The sequence below is a fragment of the Mastomys coucha genome, unplaced genomic scaffold (genome assembly GCF_008632895.1).
Source record: "Mastomys coucha isolate ucsf_1 unplaced genomic scaffold, UCSF_Mcou_1 pScaffold5, whole genome shotgun sequence".
NCBI classification, from domain to species: Eukaryota; Metazoa; Chordata; class Mammalia; order Rodentia; family Muridae; genus Mastomys; species Mastomys coucha.
The window spans coordinates 54,188,390-54,209,578 of NW_022196911.1; the positions used below are offsets into that span (position 1 = coordinate 54,188,390).

At 53.1% G+C, this 21,189-nt stretch overlaps 1 protein-coding gene across 19 annotated transcripts in view; it reads right to left on the reverse strand.

Annotated features, from left to right (window-relative positions):
• Obscn (obscurin, cytoskeletal calmodulin and titin-interacting RhoGEF) overlaps positions 1-21,189 on the reverse strand; it is a 147,538-nt gene that overhangs the window by 37,681 nt on the left and 88,668 nt on the right. For 11 of the 19 annotated variants that reach the window (XM_031354168.1, XM_031354166.1, XM_031354173.1 and 8 more), the window contains 25 exons: positions 20,657-20,769; positions 20,075-20,338; positions 18,926-19,192; positions 18,042-18,308; positions 17,645-17,917; positions 16,853-17,128; positions 16,194-16,390; positions 15,942-16,017; positions 12,614-12,886; positions 11,383-11,649; positions 10,453-10,725; positions 9,435-9,710; positions 8,593-8,880; positions 8,197-8,472; positions 7,088-7,461; positions 5,206-6,082; positions 4,303-4,581; positions 3,472-3,550; positions 3,073-3,191; positions 2,684-2,881; positions 2,115-2,147; positions 1,786-1,884; positions 1,447-1,665; positions 864-924; positions 476-546 (listed from right to left, as the gene is read on the reverse strand). In XM_031354168.1, coding sequence (XP_031210028.1) covers positions 476-546; positions 864-924; positions 1,447-1,665; positions 1,786-1,884; positions 2,115-2,147; positions 2,684-2,881; positions 3,073-3,191; positions 3,472-3,550; positions 4,303-4,581; positions 5,206-6,082; positions 7,088-7,461; positions 8,197-8,472; positions 8,593-8,880; positions 9,435-9,710; positions 10,453-10,725; positions 11,383-11,649; positions 12,614-12,886; positions 15,942-16,017; positions 16,194-16,390; positions 16,853-17,128; positions 17,645-17,917; positions 18,042-18,308; positions 18,926-19,192; positions 20,075-20,338; positions 20,657-20,769 — 5,795 coding nt within the window. Of the gene's footprint in view, positions 1-475; positions 547-863; positions 925-1,446; positions 1,666-1,785; positions 1,885-2,114; positions 2,148-2,683; positions 2,882-3,072; positions 3,192-3,471; positions 3,551-4,302; positions 4,582-5,205; positions 6,083-7,087; positions 7,462-8,196; positions 8,473-8,592; positions 8,881-9,434; positions 9,711-10,452; positions 10,726-11,382; positions 11,650-12,613; positions 12,887-15,941; positions 16,018-16,193; positions 16,391-16,852; positions 17,129-17,644; positions 17,918-18,041; positions 18,309-18,925; positions 19,193-20,074; positions 20,339-20,656; positions 20,921-21,189 lie in introns of all 19 variants that reach the window. The other 8 variants (XM_031354179.1, XM_031354175.1, XM_031354169.1 and 5 more) reach the window with 4 other exon arrangements.

A 21,189-nucleotide genomic window follows, 5' to 3' on the forward strand; every position in this document is an offset into this window, starting at 1 on the left:
AAAAAAAAAAAAAAACAAGCCTGGACAGAGGGGACATGGTAGATGGACCTGAGGAACAGTGTAGGTGGCTAAGGACCAACAGGGGACCCACTAGGTAGTCAGTCAAGGGACAGCAGCCAACTGGAGGGTGGGTAGCACACCCTGCATCTAAGCTATGATTTGGGCACAACAGATGCAAGTGAACAGCAGGTAGCTCGTGGAGAGTGGACACAGCAGCAGCAGGTGGCCATCAGAGCTATGGGCACCTCTGCTCTCCATACCAGGCTTACTGGCCTCCACAGCCCACTGAGTATGAGCTCTGAGTCTAGGCTAGGCCTCCCTTGGGATCCACTGAGGTCATAAATGGCTCCGACTCCAACCAAAGCTCAGCACAGGAGTGTGAGAACCCCTAACCCAGCACTGTTGCCAGGCAACTTCTCTTCCACCTGGCCTGGCTTGAGGTGAAGGGCTCCAGGTGTGCCCACCCTGCCTGTACCTTTCCTTTGCCCGACAAGATCAGCAAAACCTGCAGATTCTGACATCTGGGCTGAGACAGCTTGACTTGTCCTGTGGAAACAGGGGCATCGTGAGAGGCCTGAGGTAGGAGCTACCACCTTCCACCCTTGGGCAGAGGAAAAGGATCTGGAGGCAATGCTCTGGGACACCAGTCATTATTTCCACACCAGAGGGATCCTGAGAAACCCTCATTCTACACTGGAGAAACTAAGGCATGGGAGGGAAGGGCTGAGCCCAGGTACATAGCCTGTGCAAGCCACAACTGGTCTATATTGCGGGACAGGCTGGTCTTCACCAGCAGCATGGTTGTCCAGTTCCCAGGCCTGGTCTGCCATCTTGGCCCGAGGCCTTCGGAGAGCCTCACTCACCCTTGCAGGAAGGAGGAAATGAGGGCCTCCTTCACTCTCTCCTGCTCTTCTTCTTTGGCTACTGTCAAGAGAGTGGAGAGCCATCAGCATGAATTCCTGGACTCTGAAGCATCTAATTCCGGTCCAGATATCCTCAGGACATTTGAGCTGCTCCAGAAATCTGGACTGTATTCTCTGAACCCTGAGCAGCGACTGTTCTCAAATGGTCCTGCCTCACCCATGATTGTGGTAATCAAGAACATGAGTCTACCCTCAGAGTGCCAGCCCACAGAGGGGTGGGTGAAGCTCTGGAGCAGAGAGCTCAGCTCACCCTGGAGGACCCCCTATACAGAGCAGGTATGAGTGCTGAAACACTCTGGAACTCCACACCAAACTCCCCTGCACTGTGAGACCTGAGATGCCTGGGGGGGGGGGGGGGGTGTCCTGATGAGAGAATGCGAGGGGGAAGGGAAGTCTGGTCCCAGTATAGATGTTTAAGGTCAACATGCCAACCCCCCCCAAAAAAAGCCTGAGTCTGTACACTGTCCAGCTCTTGTGCCCCTCCCATTGACATGATCCTGTCTACCCCCGAGCCTTCACTCACAGCCGGAGATGTGCAGACTGGCAGAGCACAGCGCCTGGCCAGCAGCGTTGGTGGCAATGCATGTGTAGGTGCCCTGGTGCTGTCGGCCTATGTCCAGCAGAACCAGGCTATGCTGCTTGGAAGAGCTGGCCATGGTGTAGCCAGGGGTATCAGGGCCAATCCACAGCACTCCCTTCTCTGCCTCCTCCTTGAGCCAATGCACACTGGGAGCCGGGTGTCCTGAGGGACAGAGGGCAGTGAGTTCATCCCTGATAGTGACAGAACCCCACCAGGAGCCGGGCCCGCCCCCAGGGAGAGAGCATCGTGGGTAGCTGTCATCCTGTCCGTGAGTTACCCCACCTTCCACCTTCACTGAAAAGGTGATGCTGGAGCCCTTCTTTACTTTCTTGGGGGTGAACTTCTCCAGGATTCGGGGTGGCACCAGCCTCTCATGAACATCTGGAATGACACAGCCAACCCATAAGTATCAAAACAAAATTAAAACAAAACAAAACAAAACAACAACAACAACAACAAAAACCACCTCTGGTGTCCTAATCCCAGAGGATCCCCTGAAACCTATGTCCACTGACTACCCACACTTCTGTGGCAGCCAGCCCTAGGTCCATCCACTCTGGCTTCCTATCTATGGGCTACTACCCTCTCGTGCCCATGTGGGGCTCTCTCACCTGATGCTGGCTTCTCTTCTGGTTCACTGGGACCTGAAAACACAGAGGCAGACTCTTAGCACTCAGAGGTGCTCTGACCTCTAACCCCATTCATGGTGCTACACTGGTCCTGGTAGCCCCACTCCCAGGGCAAAGATACCCAAACTTCTTGAAACCTTGGCTAGAAAGCTGTGGAACTCGCCACTTAGCATGGGGATGGCTACAGGCCACCTGGACCTAATGGATGACAGACTGCTACCCATCCTTGTTACCTGCAGCCTCCCCAGACCTGTGGCCTTTATGCATGGGCAGGTGCACAAACTTAGCAGCTTAGGAGATGCATCTCCCAAGCTCTGGCAAAGGAGACCAACAGGAAGCACTGAGTCACTCATAGCAAGGCAGATTTGGTGCAAATTTGTAATTCATTTTCTGTGTTCAGGAAGAGGTGGCCTCAAGGCCACCGTGGGTCACCTGTTCCCTGCAGGGATGAGTTCTGGCCATCTGAGTCTCTGCTCACTGGAGCAATGACTGCAGAGCCCAGGCCCTAAGGGCTTGCAGCTCACCTCTGCTTAGTCCTTCAGGACACCCACCTCGGACCAGCAGCCGGGCTGACGAATAGGCAGCACCCACAGCATTGCTGATATAGGCTGCATACTGGCCGTTGTCCTCCCGCGTGACGGAGACGATCTCCAGGGTGTGCAGGGTCTTTTTGTCAGTCATGCGGATGTGGTCAGATGTGGTCAGGGGCTGGCCATCTTTGAACCAGTACAGTTTGGGAGCTGGATAGCCTGAGGTAAACAAAGGCAGGTGGTCATCCCAAGGCCATCTCCCAGTGATAATAGAAGACCCTCAGAGACCAAAGGGACAGGACACATACATGACCGTCCAAACACTGCTGGCTGGGATCCCCTCCCAACTGTGGCTGGTAGGATGTGGCCTCTGTTCTGTGGGACAGTATCAATCCTCACCAGCTCCTCACCTTTCACCTTGAGCTGGAACTTGGCCAAGCGTGTGCCAGGGGCCACTTGGAGGTCTTTCAGTTCCTCTAGCACCTGGGGAAGCTGCCCCTCATCTGACTCCGTTCCCTCTTGCTCCCGGCTGGCAGGAAAGACAAACAAGGACGCACTCATAAAGCAATAGGTAAGAAGGCTCAAGGCAGGAGGGCCACCGGAGGGATATCAGACATGGAGGGATAGTGATGTTCTCCCAAACTGAGGGACAGAGGAAACAGAGCCACCATGGCCAGGTGGAAGTCACCACTTAGCATTGGCTTGTCAATCCAAACGCCCTGACCCCTACCTGGAGATAGCAAGGTTGCCTCTTCAGAGGCCCTGGGAGGTGTCAGCCACTGGACAGTTCCATCTCTGAGGGACCTTACCTGGATAGGTATCCCTGGGCGCTGAAGTACGATGACGTCTCAGTAGCATCAGCAGCAGTGTCATAGTCTGTGCTGGTCACTGGAGAAGGAAGGGTGAGTCTGAGTCAAGGTCTAAAACACATGTACACCAGGACCACCTTATCCCTAGGAGGCTCTGACCATGCCGTCTTGAGGCAAGCTACCTGCACTCAACATGGAGAAGGACAACAGCTTCATGCACCTGCCCTGTCCCAGCTCGTGACTGGGCCCACACTTCCAGGTTATAACTAATAAGCCTCTTGGGCCCAATGATCTACAGCTGTCAAACAATTTGCAGTCTTCATCAATTACAATGGCACAGGCAGAAGCTTCCGGTTCCATCTTATAATACCACGAGAAGTTAAAGAGACATTGACCTCAAAAACCAACTGCTAGGGGCTTTCTGTACAGGACATGGTAAGAGAGACTAGATTTCCCAAGTGTTATGCTGTTACACATGGAATGTCCATGGCCTCAGAAACACACATTTTAAGACGTTAATCTTGGGCTGGCCAGATGGTTCAGCAGGTAAAGGTGCTTGTCACCAAGTCTGGTGACCCGAGTTCAATCCCTGGAACCCAGTTGGTTAAAGGAGAGAACCAACTCTCACAAATTGTCCTCTGACAACCATACAAGTGGCATGGCACACATTCATACACATGTGTGCACATATGCACACACATACACACACACTCAAACACAAACGTGTGTACACACACAACATATAAAAATAATTAATCAGTGTGGTATTGGTATCAGGAGTGGGGTTTTTGGGAGGTGATCAGACTATGCCCAGCTCAGTCCAGCACTCACGTTCCACACGAAGCTCAGCCTTGGTGGAGGAGACGCCCATGCTGTTCTCTGCCAGGCAGCGGTAGACGCCCATGTCTGCCGGCACCACAGCTGTGATGATGAGCTGGTGACCCCCCTGTTGGTCCTCGTTGATCATGTAGTGGTCATCCTCTTCTAGCAACTTCCCATCCTTGAACCAGCGCACACTGGGCACAGGCTGGCCTGTTACCACACAGTCGAAGCTCATGGGGTAGCCATCTTGTACGTCTTGGTTCTGAAGCTCAGTCAGGAACACTGGGGCTAGCACAAGCAGATAGAGGGTGCTGAGAGTCAGCAATGGGGTGCCCATCATACCCAGATACCACAGACATGCAGGTTGCCATTAGAAGATGGTGTGAAACAGCAGTCTTTCCTATAAGGGATTTCCCAAACTCCACAACTGGACACCCTGAACTTCTCTCCCTTCTTCGTCCAGTCTCTAAAAATTGTTCTTGGTGCCCAACTACCATGAGGCTGAGAAGTGGATAGCTGGAAAAGGCAGATAGAAGAGGGTGTACAGGCTGGACCTTTAGTAGGGCCTTAAACCCCAGATGCCCCAACCTGGGAAGAAGCCTCAAGACACAGCACTGTCAGACATTCATTATAACTTCCTGGTGGCCCAGGAGAGACTCAGTGCTCACTCAAGTTACTTACAGTAACTGACATGGAAACTACAAGGAATGGACCTCAATATGTACTGCTGGTGAAAGTCAGAACTGGGGTTCAAATTCAACTATTTAACCTCAAAGTCAGAGCTTCCCCACACCCATAGTCTAGGAGACAACTAGCCAGAACTCCCTTCTGCCTCAGCCAGACTCCATCCTCCACCCTACCACAGGCCAAGCTCCCCTATCCCAGTCTGCTACAGCCCACAGACTCACTCACCAGCATCTGAAGTCTGCAGGCCAGGTGTCTTTGCAAGCAGCACTGCAGGGGTGACAGTGGGGGCCACTTTGCCAATGCGCATCTCCACTCCCCGGGGTCCCTGCTCCCCTAGGCTGATCTCCACCCCGATGCCCATGGTGGCAAACATGTCACGGAAGCAGGTGACTGCCCGGCGGGCCTCTGCAAGGGACTCGAAACGGATGCACACAAAGTTCTCATCCTCTCGATATGTTTGCCAGTCTGCAGGCTCCTCTGGCTCCGCAGGGCCTTCATCAGCGCTCAGGAAGAGTTCCTCCTCTGAAAGCTCAGCTGGGCTCTTGGTGCGGAAGAGGCGGTGCAGGCGTCTTGCTGCCCGGTGGAAGGCATCATCCAGCTCTCCCCCAGAGGAGCTCTCAGCCTCGCTCTCTGTCCCACTGACCACCACGCAGGCACTGTGGCTCACACGGCCAAACTTGGTGCTCACCTGACAGGTGTAACGGCCAGAGTCAGTGGGGCCCAGGCCAGTGACCAGCAGAGAGCAGGTTCCATCCTTGAGCTGGTCTATGTGGTAGTGGCGCCCATCTGTTAACTCGATGCCATCTTTCAACCAGCAGGCCTGCATATCAGCCTTGGTGGCCACCACACACTCCAGCCGCAGGGCATCCCCAACCTGTGCCTCTGTGTCCCCAAATGTTCGTGAGAACACAGGGCCTTCCTGCTGCTTCATCTCCTTCCGCACTTTGTAGCCCTTAAAGGCAGCCTGGATCTTCACAGCTGCCTTGTCCAGGGATGGATCCTTCAAATCTGCTGCACTCAAATCTTCTGGCAGTGGGCACGTGGGCACTACTGGCTCCTGCTGCTTTTGTGGCTTCACAGACGTGGTCAACTGGGCCTCATGCTACAGTCATAGAACACGAGGTCAGAGAAAGACAGGGAAATGAAGACCAAGAACTCTCCAGGCCCAGTACCACTCCAGTGCACCCTTTGCCTCCAGCTTAGTGGTTGCCCAAGTGCTTGCTGGAGCCCTGCTATGCCTGCTGTGCAAGGTAAATGCTCTTCCTAGAAATCAAAGTATATGGTGACCCAAAGGGGGACCAACAACATTGTGGAGAATATCAGAAAGGCCATACTCATCTCTTGTAACTGTTTAGTAGGTGTGTAGGTGGGTATATGGAAAATGCAAGAAAAAATAGATAGGCAGGTGGTTGTGTGGTTGGATGGGTGGGAACATGGCTGAGGATGGATAGATGGAAGGATAATTGGGTAGATGGGTGGGCACACAAGTCAGCAGAAAAATGAACAGGTGAACAAATACAAGAATAACTAGCAGGTGAATGGTGAATGGGGAACAGTGCACAAATGTCTGAGCAAAGGGATGAACAGCCAGATGATGAATGGGTGAATAATGGATAGATGGATGACCAGGTAAACAGCATGATAAATGGATAAACCAGAAAATAAGTACAGGAGGTATAGATTAGTGGACAGGTAGGTGGGGTTAGATTGATAGATAAGTGGTCCAACAGTTCAACATGTGTAGGAGTGATGGATGGATGGTGAGCAGATGAGAGGATGAATTGCAAATAATGAACAAATAGGCAAATAGATGGCAGAGGTATAGAAGGATGCTTGAATGAGTGGACAGACTGATATACAGATGGAAGGAATGCTGGTGAGCAGATAATGAGTAGATGGACAGACAGATAGATGCAGATATAGGTGGAGGAGTGGATGGTAGATGAATGGATGGATGTTAAGATGGAAAGATTATGCACTATGGGTAGATGGCATTGAGATGGATGAATGGATGGGTGAGTTATGGGATTAGAGATGGGCACAGAGAGAGATGGTAAAAATCTGAGACCTCCCAGCTCTCTTCTTGCAGGCCAATGAGTAGACTCACCTTGCTGGCCAAGGGTGAGATCCCAGGACCCCCGGCTTTCTTGAGGTAGGTAACTAAGGAAGGGGTGCCAGCCCGAGACTCATCGTCAGAGCTGGTGTGTGAGAGGTCAGCTTCTCCTGTGCGTGCTAGCTCGTCAGCTGTAGAGTAGCCCTCAGAGAGGTCCGGAGCTGTCTCTTCTGCCTCCTGCCGCAGATGGTGCACACGGCTGTCTTCCTCAGGCAGCTCGCTGATGGAGTCCAGTGTGGGCTCCCGACTCATGCGGCGCTTCCGGGCAAGGGCCTCCCAAAGCAGATGCAGGTCACCCTCCTGAGCTGCCTCAGGAGGCAGGCTAGGCTGTGCAGGGACCTCATCCCCAGAGCCTGAGGTCATGACCACTGAGGAGAGCAATAGAATAGTCCCTGGGTGAGGTCAGACAGAGCTGCAAGCCCAAACCTGCCTGTGCTGCTGGATGGGATATGACCTGACTGTGGTCGTCTGGACCTCTGTTCTCCATCATAAGCCAGGAAAGAGGAGGAGACCCTAGTGCAGCGTGTGGCTCAGAGTGCAGTGGATGGAGGAGGTACCCAGAACACAGAGGGCTTCCATCAGGAGAACTGAGTTTAGGCTCAGCACAATTGGGAGAACACGGACAAGGAGCTAGAGACTCTTAGTGTAGGTAGGACCTGAGACACAGGGGAGCAGGAGAGGACTAAGAGCAAGGGAGGGTCATAGTGGTCTAGACATGCTAGAGTGCAGAGGGAGCTTCCCAGGGTGATGCTCAGAATAGGGTGGGTCACAGTGCTGACGAATGCCTTGGAATGAAGGGCACACTGAGAGGAGGCCATGCTCCAAGTAGAAATAACTTCAGAAAAGGCCTCCCAACTCTTGTGCTCAGGGGTCCCAGAACTTGAGAAATCCACTACCAATCCCTACTCAGGAACAGGAGGCTGCCCTATAGAATAATTCAGTCATATGAGATCTGCCTCATCTGGCCAAGCCTTGGTTTCTCTGCATGTCGCATGAAGTCATGGAAAGGACTGTCAACTTTGTCTCCAGAACACATCAAAAAGGACGGCCAAGTCATCCCTTCTCCACCCCCCAGAGCATCCAGTTCTAGAGCCCAGACGCACCATTGAACATGGCAGCTCCCGAGGAGGGCTGACCCTGGATGGGACCACAGCGGTACTCCCCTTGGTCTTCGGTCCTAAAGCCCTTGATCACCAGCATCTGCCGCTGACCCTGAGAGAGGACCTCAAAGTGCCCGCTGGGCTGGATGCGCTCTGTTCCCTTGTGCCAGACGACCTCGCCAGCATCAGCTGCCATTTCCAACTCCAGACACACATCTTCACCAACCACTACCCGCCTTGTTGCTGGGACTGGGGCTGGTTTAGGTTCCATTGATTCTGCTGAAGAAGTGTCCACAGAGGATAGGCCACATCAGCCAGAGTCAGTGCACTACCCTATAAGGCTCCCTCCCTCCACCTTGTGCAGCTGGGCACTCTCTTGGACTGAAAGCAGTAACTTACCTATTTTGACCATCTGGGGTAGATGTACAGACTCCCCAGCGCCTGCTGGACCCACAGCTGCCACTCGGAAGCGGTAAGTCTTCCCAGGGACCAGGCCGTCCACCACACACTCTGGGCCAGGTACCAACTCGTGGCACAACTGCCACTGGCCTGTGGATGCCTCCTTCATCTCCACACGATAACCACATAGACCACCACCGCCATCACTCATGGGAGCCACCCAGGATAGGGTCACAGAGTGGTCACTGCGACCCACCACTTCAGCATCCTCAGGGGGATCAGGGAGAGCTGCATGGAAGAGGGCAGATTAGCACACACACTGGGGCCTGCGGTCCTTCCGGCAGCTGCTGGGGTCCAGTACTAGACATTCCATACACTTTGGGGTAGACTCCTTTGAGTTCTGTAGGGCCCTGCACCCAGTGGCATAGACTGTTTTGGGAAGCAAGGGATGTTCCTGAAGCATCCATGGATTGGTGTTTGTACATGTCGGCATCCACCATTAAGGGCAGCTATGGGGACTGGAGGACCTCCTTCCTCTTAACCCTTCCCCCCAAGAGCTGGGCTTAGATCTGCACTAGACAAAGAAGAGGGGAGAGAGTAAGATCTCAAGGGACTCTGGCCTCAGGGAGTGCTCAAGGATAAACATGAGCATCTCTAGTCAGTCACCCTATTGGACCTACAGGAGACATTATCCTCAGGCTCTGAGGGTCTAATGGAATGGCACAGACTCCAGCTCTTAATAGTCATCCATGTGAGGCAAAGTGGTCTGGGGCTTGGGGAGGTGGGGGTTGGGTGTACCTCAGACCCAAACTGTAGGGAAGGGATCTCTGCCAACCACTCACCCAACACAGAGAGGCGAGCAGAGGCCACGGCATCACGTGCTGCAAATGTGACCTCTCCAGCATGTTGGGGCTGGGCGTTGCTCAGCGTCAGAGCATGGTGGCTGCCATCTGCGGTGACTGTCCAGTCAGCGTCCTCAGGTTGGATGGCAGCCCCATTGATGTACCAAGTAGCCTCGCCCACAGGCACTGCCTCACTTAGTATGCAAGTGAAGCGGACCTGCGTACCAGCTTTCACGGATGCATCTTGTGGGGGCTCTAGGACCTCCAAGCGCCAGCCTGTGGGGAGAAGGATGCATGAGCATTTGCAGAGGGTGGAGGTGCTCCAGTACAAGGCCCCTGGCCCTTACAGAGCCTCCTTCCACCCAGCCTCAAGTTGGAGGTGTCTCAGACTGACAGTTCACCAAATTCTCCTGGACCAGGAAGGCCTCATGTTGGGAAGTCTAGAAGGGTCAACAACCCTCACCCACAGGTCCCACTGTCACTGCTCTGATGACTGCCAGGACCTCTAGGGGGAAAGTCCTGGCTGATTTCAAGGTAGGTCCATCAGGAAGGCGTCTTAGAGACTTCCTTAACCTCTCCATTTCCTGCCCAACCCTCCAGCCCACTGTCTCTAAATCCCTGTAGACCAAGGAGGTCCAGCCACCTATGAGAAGAGACGGGAGATACCCTCCAACTCTCCCAGGCAGGTAAAGCCTTTATTGGAAGGGATCCTAGAGACATCAGTCTTGTCACTGGGGTCCCCACCCCTGAAGAGTGGCAGTTCCCAGAGGTCAATTGAATATCACTCTGGAAATGACTCTCTCCCATGTGGCTCTCATTCCAGATGCCAGTCCTTCTATCCTATTGAATTCCACTGGGCTAACAGCACAGTTTGGGATCCAGCATTCTTACCTTCCTGTACAGCCTTTGATGAGGGATCTCAGGGGACCCCCTTCACTATCACCTCTGCTCACAGCTCAGCCTCCGGTGGAAGAGTCTCACCCCATCTACCCAACCACACCCTCCCTCAGCTTGGCACCTCTCACAGTGAGGAATGCAGATGTGACCACATCCCCTGCCAGGAAGGTCACCCGGCAGCTGTCCTGTGGCTTCAGGTTTTTGAGCAGAAGTAGGTGCCGCAGTCCGTTCTCGAAGTAGACCATCTCCACGTTCTCCGATGTGTGCACAGGCTCGTCGTCCAGCAGCCAGGTGTGGGCAGCCACTTCAGGCTGGGACAGCTGGCACTCGAACAGAGCCTCACCGCCCTCCAGTGCATCCACGTTCTCCAGGCCACGCACCACTGTGTTTTTGGCTGTGGAAAAAGTGGAGCTTAGGATTTTGTACCTCCAGCAATTCTTCACTACTGTCTCTTGCAAGAACCAGCCCCCACCACCCCCAACTACAAAGAGCCAAACAGAACAGGACCCCAGCAGCCACCATGGAGGGTGGCATTCAGGGTCCACTGGAGAAGATGTGGTCATCCAGCCCATCCAGCCCATCACCCTCTCTTCACATTAGCCTTGGGCTCCACATAGCTGAGGGGCATACTCACAGAGGGGAAACCACATAGGTGCTCACAAACCAGAAACTCACAAACCCAGACTCAAGCCCTCTAGAGACGCAGAGCTGTGTCCTTTCCCACAGTGGGGCCTGCGGCTTCAAGATGTGAGCCTCTCCTCAAGTCCCTAATAAGCACTGCTAGACCTCTCCTGATGCCTGGGATGCTTTCCTGAAATTTGTATCGACTGGAGACCTGCCCAGTTCATACCCATCCCCTCTTGCCAGTTATGTTAGCCACTTTCTCATAGAAGCCACAAGCTCACGAGACTGTGCCCTAACCCAGACATATCTCTGTGTCACCACCCATATAGATATTCTCAGGGTACAGGTCACCTGCATTGCAAGGCTGGCAGCCATTGCCTGCCTTTCTACGGTGATTATATCAAGCCTGCCTGCCAGGTGGCCTCACCTTGCACTTGGAGCAGTGCCACAACTCGAGTGCCCGCGGCCTCACAAGAATAGATGCCGCTGTCACAGGGCAGGGCTGTCCTGAGGGTCAGCCTGGCTACGGTCCAGTCCTGCTCTATGATGACACGGTGCCCATCTGCGCACACCTCCTGCTCGTTCATCTTCCATGTGGCCTGCACGGGCCTCGAGTACTGGCAGAGGAGCTCAGCTGAGCCACCCTCCTCCACCACCAGGTCCTGCATGGCACTCACCACCTCCACTGTGGGATCTGTCAGCCAACATGCCAGACATGCATCAGTCCCTGGGACAGTGCCACCGTGGCCCACCCTCCTTCTGCTGTCTGTGTTAGTGGCTTCAGCTGCTGCAAGCATGGAGCTTTTGGTGGGCAATGACTTAGCAAGAGGTGCCTGGCAGGGGACCCATCATGACTGCCCAAGAGCCCTACACACCAGACACTCCTCATTCTGCCCATAGCAGATGACCATGTCAGGCTATCTGTCCAGGCTGGGTCTCTCTAGCCCAAGGTAAACACACAGGTCCCATCTCAACACACCAGGACCCCGGATCCCAGCAATCTGAAGCTGAAGCTGCAGCCCACCTTGCCCCTCTCCAAGAGTGTAAAGATGCTTGCTGATACCCTTGGGTCCCGTCCCATCCCCACCTGTTGAAATCCTACTTAACCAATGGCTATTCATCCTGGAGCTGGTTCTATGAGGGCTTAAAGGAGGCCTTAGGCAAAAGCACTGGATGAAAGGTTCAGATGAGCTGTTTGGAGTCCCTGGTAGCCTTCAGCCCTCCCTGCCCAGATGACTCTTCCGCAGAAGGATGCCCATAGGAGGAGAAACAGGTGTAAACAGGGGCAAACCAGAACTGGAAGCAGTGGTTTCTCCATCAGGAGCCCATGAAGCACCACCCCCACACCACCCTTTCTGGCTGGGATGTCTAGCCAGTAAACAAGGTCAGCGAGTGAAGGTCCCACACAGCAAATGTGCAGGCCAGTCTCCAGCTAAACAATTCATGGAGCCTAAACTTCCCATTTAGGAAGTAAATGGAAGCTCATCCTCTGCCCACATGGGGCTATCCTGGGTACATGATAGGCACCGAGAAATGCCTAGTCTACGGCCCTTGGGGTCAGTGCCTGACACTCCTCAATTCCCCAGAACTCTGCAGGAGGCATGCAGGGACAGCAAGAGCAGAAGCACCAACACTGGGAGGTCCCCATTGGCCAATACCTTTGACCAATAACTTGGCTGTGGAGACCAGGGGCCCTGTGCGGAAGGTGATGGTGCCTGAGTCAGCCACCCCAAGGCCCGAGAGCGTGAGGGAGTGAACAGTGCCCTCTCGTACAGTGATGGCACTCTCAGGGCTGTTCTGAAGCAGGGTGCCATCCAGCCACCAGCGGGCCTCCGGCCCGCCTGCACGAGATACCTCACAGGAGAACGTGGCCACCTCCCCCGCGAAGACATCCACATTCTGCAAGCCTCGTACCAGGCATAGTGCTGCCTCTGTTCAAGAAGGTGAGAAGGAAGTCTGGGCTGTGGCTCCCTAGGGTCTATGAGATGGGGGACACCCTCAGGGGCACTGCTGTGGAAATGCGATCCGACAGCCAGGTTGTTCTCTGTCCCAGTTCCTAACACAGAACTTTCTGAATATCACAAGTGTTCTTATACATAGCTAACCTACTGATCACATCAGAGGCTATGCTAATGAAGTATGAGCTTCAGGAAAGGGCTGGTCACCAGGAAGACCAAGTGACAAGAGGGTTCAAATGTCTAGCCCTACTCACTGGTCTCAGAGAGAACAGCAAAGCTGGAGGTGAATGTAAGCAAATCTTCAAGATTTGGGGTACCAAGGGCATGGAGCATGATTAATGGACAATGGATGGGGTACCTGTCGACCACACACACACTAGCTAGTCCCTGACTGTTGGTGGGTGGTGTCCTGTGTGACAAACCAGCAACTGTTTCATGACTCTCAGCTGTCCTAGCAAACTGGGCAAACGCAGGCGGACACTGTGAGCCTCACTCACACCCACTTAGTCAGCAAGCTTAGATTTGCAACTGACTTTGCTGGTGGAGGCATCTCATGGCACTGAGTCTAGAACCGGTGAGCCTGTGCTCGCTTTGGGTGGTGTCAGAATTGAACCAAGTTAAAGTGCATCCAGTTGGTCTCTGTTGGAGAATTGCCTGGTGTGTGGGCAACCCACTTTTCTAGTCAGGTGTCCTGAGTTGTACAGAATATAGAGGGGAACTGCAGTAAGAATGTTGTTCCCAGCACTGGGGTCCTAATGGCTTTACAAGAACAACCCTGAGATTGACTGATATGGGCCACCTGGAATCTTCTGAGATCAGGTACTACCCAGACCAGAGTAGCCCAGACCAGAAGTACAGAAATCCATCCCAACCACTTGGCTGGGAGAAAAGCACAGAGAGAACTCACACTGAGCATACAAAAAGCCTAGGAGCTCATGAACGTGCCACACAGTCAGAGCACTCCTGGCTTCATCCTCAGAGGGCCAACACCACCTTTCTGGCATTTTTTTTTTTTCAGAAGGAACAAAGGATAAACTCTACATTTCGGGCTCTTTCTGGCAGCAGGTGTCTCCTCTAACCTAGTATGAGAAAAAGGAGGCACCCAAGACCTGTTGCTCCATAAACATGGGGCTCAGTTCCTGGAAGTGGCTCTCCATTCCTGGGGGTGTAGACACAGACAGGGGCATTCTATCTAGATTTTTCTCCAAGGTTCTGCCAGCCTTAGGACTCAGGAGCCTTAGTTGCTGGGTACACTGTGCCCCCACCACACAGCAGGCTCCAAGCTCAGGAGCCTCATTGGTGTAGATGCCCTCCACCTAGTTCCCCTGCATCCTATCAACCTCTTGAATGGGTATTTGGAGTGATCACAGCAGATGGATGGCCGAAGCACTCCAGAGCATTAACAATTTCATAACTGACTTTCCCATGGCCCAGACCAGACAGGAAAAAAAAAACCAACAATCTATTTCAACACTTGTACCTGGATCCAGGCAAGGAGGATGCCACCACCACCCTGTGTTTCTCTTTGAACATTTACCAGATGCCTTCTTGGGGCCAATTGGCAAAGTCCAGATCCCTCTGTTTCATTTGCTTCTATAGTACAGGATGAGGCTGAGAAGAGTCAGCCAGGATCCATTTGGAAGGACATCAGTACCCAGGAAAACAGGACAGCCCCCAAGATCACCCCAGAAAGTGCCTTTAGAAGTCTTTGCACACAATCTCCCAACGGCTGTCCTCCTCTAACACTGGTTCCCAAGCCTAGCCATCAAAAAGCTACCTGGATGCTCATTTCCCCTTAAGCCCCGCAAAGCTGCAGATGAGTCAGCTCTCTCAGAATGGGAACATCCTGGCCGAGAGCAGGGCTGAAGTACATCCTGCGGTTCCATGTTGTCCCCCAGTAAACACAGGGCTTTTCTGCCCTTCTCCTACTCAAGACAACTATGAAATTCTTCACCAATCAACTTAAAGGCATTGGAACTTAGCAGCCTTTCTCAACCCCTCAGGTCATGGAGTTGACCATGTCTGGTGATCTCTAAAATTCCAGAGGAAACTGAGATTCAGAATATGCTCTGTTCTCCACGTCTAGCTCCCCTTAGCAGACTGAGGGTTCTGCTATCCATTATAGCAAAGCTACATGTAACCCATTCTGAAATCCTAGACATGAAGGGTAGGAGATCAGAGGTGTCATCCAATGGTGGTGAATAGATATTTGGATGGCAAGTAAGGGCTTGTTGGATAGATAGGTAGATGAATGGATGGATGGATGGATGGATGGATGGATGATAAGAAAATTAATGGATGTATAGATGGTTATATGGGTGGATATAAATGATAAATGGATGGTAGATAGATGAATGGATAAACATGAGTAGCTAGATAAATAGGTAGCATGATGTGGAAGATGGATGATAGGAGAATGGAAGATTGATGAAGAGTGGGCTTAGGTGGGCAACAAATGGTGGCTGTAAGTGGATGGATGCATGCATGGGAGATGGGTAGAGGATAAATCCATAAGTGGGAAGATGATGGAGGCAGCAGTGGGATCACATTGAGAACAGGGATAGGGCAGTATGGGGAGGTTGCTCAAACCCGAGCTCTACAGGATGGACATATTCTAGGGACAGGGTGTACTCCTCAGTGAAGGTTCCTGAAATCCTGCCTTCCAGGCACAGGCCACATTTACTATGGCCACATCCACACATATGTCATAGGTATATATTTGTGCCTACATCTCTAAGCCTTTTGAGTAAGTAAATGCACATCGACATATATGCATATACAAAGACCTAAACCACAGTTGGCCCTTGTCTCCACATAAGGCCCAAGCCCAGGTTAGCCAAACACTCACGCTTTTCCAGGAGGCAGTGGCAACTTCGGCCTGAGATACCACACACTGGAAAATTGCCAGCCCCCATTCAAAAAAATCACAGCTAGAAATCTTGGGCTTCTAACCCTTCTGCAGCAGCTGCAGTGCTAGGAGACAAAGGACATCCACCAGGAGAGGCTGCGGTAGGATAGGGATGCCCACCTGTAACCTTCAGCTGGGCCTCTGAGGAGCATGATCCCACTTGGAGAGTGATGGTTCCAGCATCCTCGAGAGTCACCTGAAGAGGCAGGAAGAAGATGCTTGGCTTGTACCCCACCCTATCCAAAAGGGGTCGATCCATCTTCCCAGGCCCCAGTGATAGGGGCTTGTCTCCTGTCCAACCCAATGCCCCAGAGGGAGGTCTTCCCTACTGAACTCAGAACCTTCTATGTGCAGGCTGAAGCAGAACCCTACCTTGTGCAGAGTGAGCAGATAGAGGGTGCCCTGCTCCACAGTGATGTCGTTCATCTCGTTGCACTGCAAGGGAACCCCTCCCAAAGCCCAGTGAGCCTCCTGGCCTGAGGCCCTGGACAGCCGGCACTGGAAGTGGGCATCCTGGCCCTCGCTGAGCTGCACATCCTTCAGGGGCTCCAGAATGGTCACCTCAGGGACTAGACATGGAAGCATGGGCATTAGCCTTTGCATCTGGAATGTTCTCTCAGATAGTAGAGCTCTCATCTCCCTGGAGTCACATGCTACCTCAACCCAATCCCTGAGAATAATCCCACAGGAGCATGCTACCAACCCCCTCTCCAGATCTATACAGAGAACACACCCTGGGCTCAGGCCGACAGAGAATCTAGAGGTAACCTAGGACGTGGAATAGTACAGTCTGTAGAATCTCTGAGGGACAGTAGGTAGGTTCTAAGCACCAACAGCAGACGAGCTCCTGGGAAGCCTACTGTACCTACTGACCAGCCAGATCCACCTGTGACATTACCACATAGGTCCTCCTCACAGCCAGAACCTCAGCCTCCAAAGAATGCCTATCTATCTCTATTTCCCCAAATTTGCCTAATCCTGAACATTCTCCTCCCAGGAGAGGGAAGCCCCAACCCACTAGAGCCAGATACCTCGGACTGTGAGCTGAGCAGAAGATGAATGGCTGCCCACGTGGAAGGAGACAGTACCAGCATCCTCCAGGGTCACACCCTTCAACTGGAGCACGTGGGTACAGCCATCTCCAAGAACAGCCACCTCTGTCACTTCATTGCTCTGCAGTGGCAGGCCTTGGAGATGCCACTGCACATCTGTGGCTCCTGCCTGTGACACCTTGCAGGTGAACTCCACATCCTCATCAGCCTGCACCTCCATGTCCACAAGTCCCCGCACAATGGTCACCTCAGGCTCTGGGGGGTAGGGGCACAGAGGAGAGAGGGTCTTTATCAGCCTGAGTCAAATCCCCATGGCCTCTTCTCCTGAAAGCCTTTATTGACATCCAGAGCTCTTCTGCTGGCCTTACAGCACGGGAGCTGAGCTGGGACATTTGTTTCCCCATAGTCCAAGAGAGAAACTGGTTACATAGGGCTGAGTGTTGTGGTTGGCCCTGATACCACAGCCAATCCTATCTTGGCTAGGTCACCATGAAGCAAAACCTTCTATAGGAATAAGAAAGGGATCAGAGAATGCCCCAAAGCAATGCTGAATTTCCTGCTGGCTGGAGACAGGGCCACCTTTGGGGTCTGAGATCTGTCCTGGCTGCTAGGACCCTTCAGAGAATCGGAACTGGATGTAGTGTAAGAATGAGGTGGAGAGAGCTATGGTGTGAAGGTCCCAGCTCCAGTGTAAGCTGCACCTAGGACATTCCTAGGGAATGGGCGTGGTGAGAAGGGCTCAAACTTTCTTCCTGGTGTCTAGCTACTCACCTTTGACTCTGAGAGAGGCCAAGGTCTTCTGGCCACCCACAACACAAGCGTATTCTCCAGTGTCCTTGGCCTCCAGCTCTCGAATCAGCAGCTCACACATAGCCCCTTGGCGCCGTATCTCATACTTGGCGCCAACGTGCAGCTCCACCCCCTCCTTGAGCCACTGCACTGAAGCCCCTGGCTCAGCTTCGCTCAGTTGACAACACAGACGGGCCATGCCACCTGCTTCCTGCTCTGTGCTCTGCAGGCCAGTCTTGAACTTGGGCTTGGGGGCTGAGGACCATCAAAGAATACTTAGAGCCATGGATTCCAACTCCTTGACTCTAACTGAATAAGGTCCCCCGCTCTTCAAGGAGGGGGAGAGGGCTGGGGCATATACCAACCACAGACAGCTCACCTCGGACAGAGAGCCTGGCGATGCTCTGCGTGTGGCCTGCATCGCAGGTGTATTCGCCGGCATCCTCCTGCTCCACCCCATGGACCAGCAGCTCAGCAGTTGTGCCCTCCTGCACCATCTGATACTTAGCACAAGGAAAAAGCTGCAGGGAGCCCTTGCGCCACTCCACACTCACAGCCTCCTGGCTCAGCTCACACCACAGGCGTGCGGTGGTCCCCTCATCTATGTCCTGGGCCTGCAGTTCCCGGAGGAACCTCACAGGAGCAGCTGCAAGGTCGAGGGACAGCAATGAGATCAGGTCCCTGAATTGATAAGGCTGTTACAGTCAGGGAATCACCCACAGTAGATTCATGGTCAGGATTCACAGGACACCACTGCAGGGAGGAACTGGGGAGCTGTGTACTGCCGTGAATGGGGTTTCTGCACCTGCCCATGAAGCTAGCAGGGAGGCAAGAACACATGGAGGGATGTCCCTGAGAAGCTACAGAGAACAGAGCAGCTGAGGTCATGGGGACCCTGAAGTGATAATATAATATAATATAATATAATATAATATAATATAATATAATATAATATATGACAGAAAAGACTATGGAACAGCTATGGAGAGTGACAGAGGACATGGAAGACTAGGGTCACCTGTCAAGACAGTGGAGAAGCTACCAGAGGAGGGACAGCACGACAATGTCCCCGAATGATGACAGAATGAATGATTTGCTCAGGAGACCCTCAGAGGTCTAGCTACTGCAGACCTCGGGGCCAGCACTTTGAGTGAGTTCTAGCTGGGATCCATGAAACAGGGCCATGACTGTGAAGGTCAGCCTGAAAACGGTACCCACACAGCCAGCCCCCAAGCCTGGAGTCAACCAACCCTGAGCACCCACCTGTGACCATGAGCGTGGCGCTTGTGGTCTGAGACCCACAGGTGCAACTGTACTCTCCCGCATCCTCGCGGCGCACGTCCCGAAGCAGCAGCTCTGCCACACAGCCCTGCTGCTGTGCCTCTCGTCGTGCGTCAGCCTGCAGCTCCAGGCCGCCCTTGCTCCAGACCACAGCAGTGTTGGAGACTGACAGCTCACACCGCAGGCTGGCCGTGGAGCCTTCTTCTGCTTGTAGATTCTGCAGTGGCTTCTGGAACACCACCTGTGGAGCTGTGAGAAGATGAGAGGCTAGCAGACTCGACTCAGCCTTGCTTCTGAGTAACCTTAGGTAGCAGACAGGGTGAGGCTGAGCTCCTTTACAGTCCCAAGGCAGCCCTGGGGACGACGCAGGATGGGGACATGGGTCTAGGTGGGCTTTGGGGTAAGGGAGCCTGTGAGGTCAGAAAGTACTGAAGATCTGACCCTGGGTGCTTGCCTCCCTTTTAGACAATCCGGTCCCCTGCTGGGCTATATACAAAGGACCCAGGGAGACACTCATATCAGACCACCCAGAATAGAATCAAGTCTAGTCATGTTCCTCCAGAACCAAGGGAGGGCTTCGTTCTCCAAGATCACAGCCTCAGATCGGACCTTGGAGCATAGCCTTGCCCTTCCCAGGCTGTTGGTATGGTCTTGTCCGTCTGAGACTAAGTCACAGTGTGTACCATAGACCCCAGGAAATAGCCAGACCTTGCAAGATCAGGTAGGGTTCTGGATCAACCACTGGCCACACAAGGAACATGTCCCCACTCTGAAGAGTATGGGACCCACTGGGAGACCCAGCTGTCCTCTCTGGATATCCAACTTAAGCCCAGCAAAAGAGAGTATTTGGCTAAACCTGACACATAGAAACTGAAATGTGCATGGCAAAGGGAAGAACATGTGAGAACATGGTGGGGGAGGGGAGGATTCTGTCCCAGCATGGTGACTGGTGGTGTGAGGACAGAAGGGTTGAGGTACAGACATAAAGACCCTGCAGAGTGCTGTGGCCAAGTGCTGTGACTAAGACCAGTGGTGATTGAGGCAATCCTGGGGAGAGCTCAAGTAGAACAAGGTAGATACAGAGCAAGAATGGAAGTCCAAGACCATCGTGTGGCCACAGGAGGCATTTACCCATAATGCTCAGTGTGGCTGAGGTCCTCTCCTGCCCACACGTGCATGAGTACTCTCCAGTATCTTCCACTGTCAGGTCATGGATCTCCAGCTCACACACAGCCCCATCCTGCCTCAGGCTGTATCTGGCCCCGTTTCTTAGGATCTCAGACCCTTTCCTCCACTCCACAGGGGCCTTCTTGCTTAGCTCACACCTCAAAGTGACTGTTGAACTTTCCGGGGCCTCTTGGCTTCTCAAGTCTTCTATGAATCTGGCTGGCAAGGCTGGGAAGGACCAAGGAGTCACTGAGAACGTGACACTGGAGGATCTCATACACAAGACACACACCCACAAAGAACTAGGAACACCACAGAAAACAGGTATGGAGGGTGGATGGGAGGAAACATTCCATGAGGAACAGAAAGGCAGTGCAATGGATTTGAAAATGAGAATATGACATCAGCAAACATGATGATTCCAGATACAGGACAGATGGCTACTAGGTGATCACAGAAGCTGTGTCACATATGAAATCAGACATAGCAATGAGACAGCATGGAGATACGAAGCCTCAGGTTCAGGTGGACACATGTGATCTTTACCCTTGACACTCAGTGTGGCTGAGGTCTTCTCCTGCCCACACATGCATGAGTACTCCCCAGCATCTTCCACAGCCAGGCCATGGATCTGCAGCTCACACAGGACCCCATCCTGCCTCAGGCTGTATCTGCCCCCATCTCTCAGGGTCTCAGACTCCTTCCTCCACTCCACAGGGGCTGCTTTGCTCATCTGGCACCTCAGAGTCACCATGGTGCCTTCCGTGGCCTCTTGGCTTCTCAAGTCTTCTATGAATCTGGGGGGCAGGGCTGAAAGGGCCAAGCAGACACTGAGAACATGGGACTCTTTGAAGGACACGCTGCACAGAACATGGGATACACAAGGAGACACACATTCTGATGAAGGATTTGAGTCAGGAACAGTGAACTAGGAAACAGATGGAAAGGAAGCAAGACCCCAGGGGTTGGGGTGGACATGAACATGGGAACATTCTGGACAACTGGAAGTAGTGATGGAGATCTCCAGATGACCCTAGTTACAGAACAGATGGACACTGGGTCACCACAGGAGCTATGTC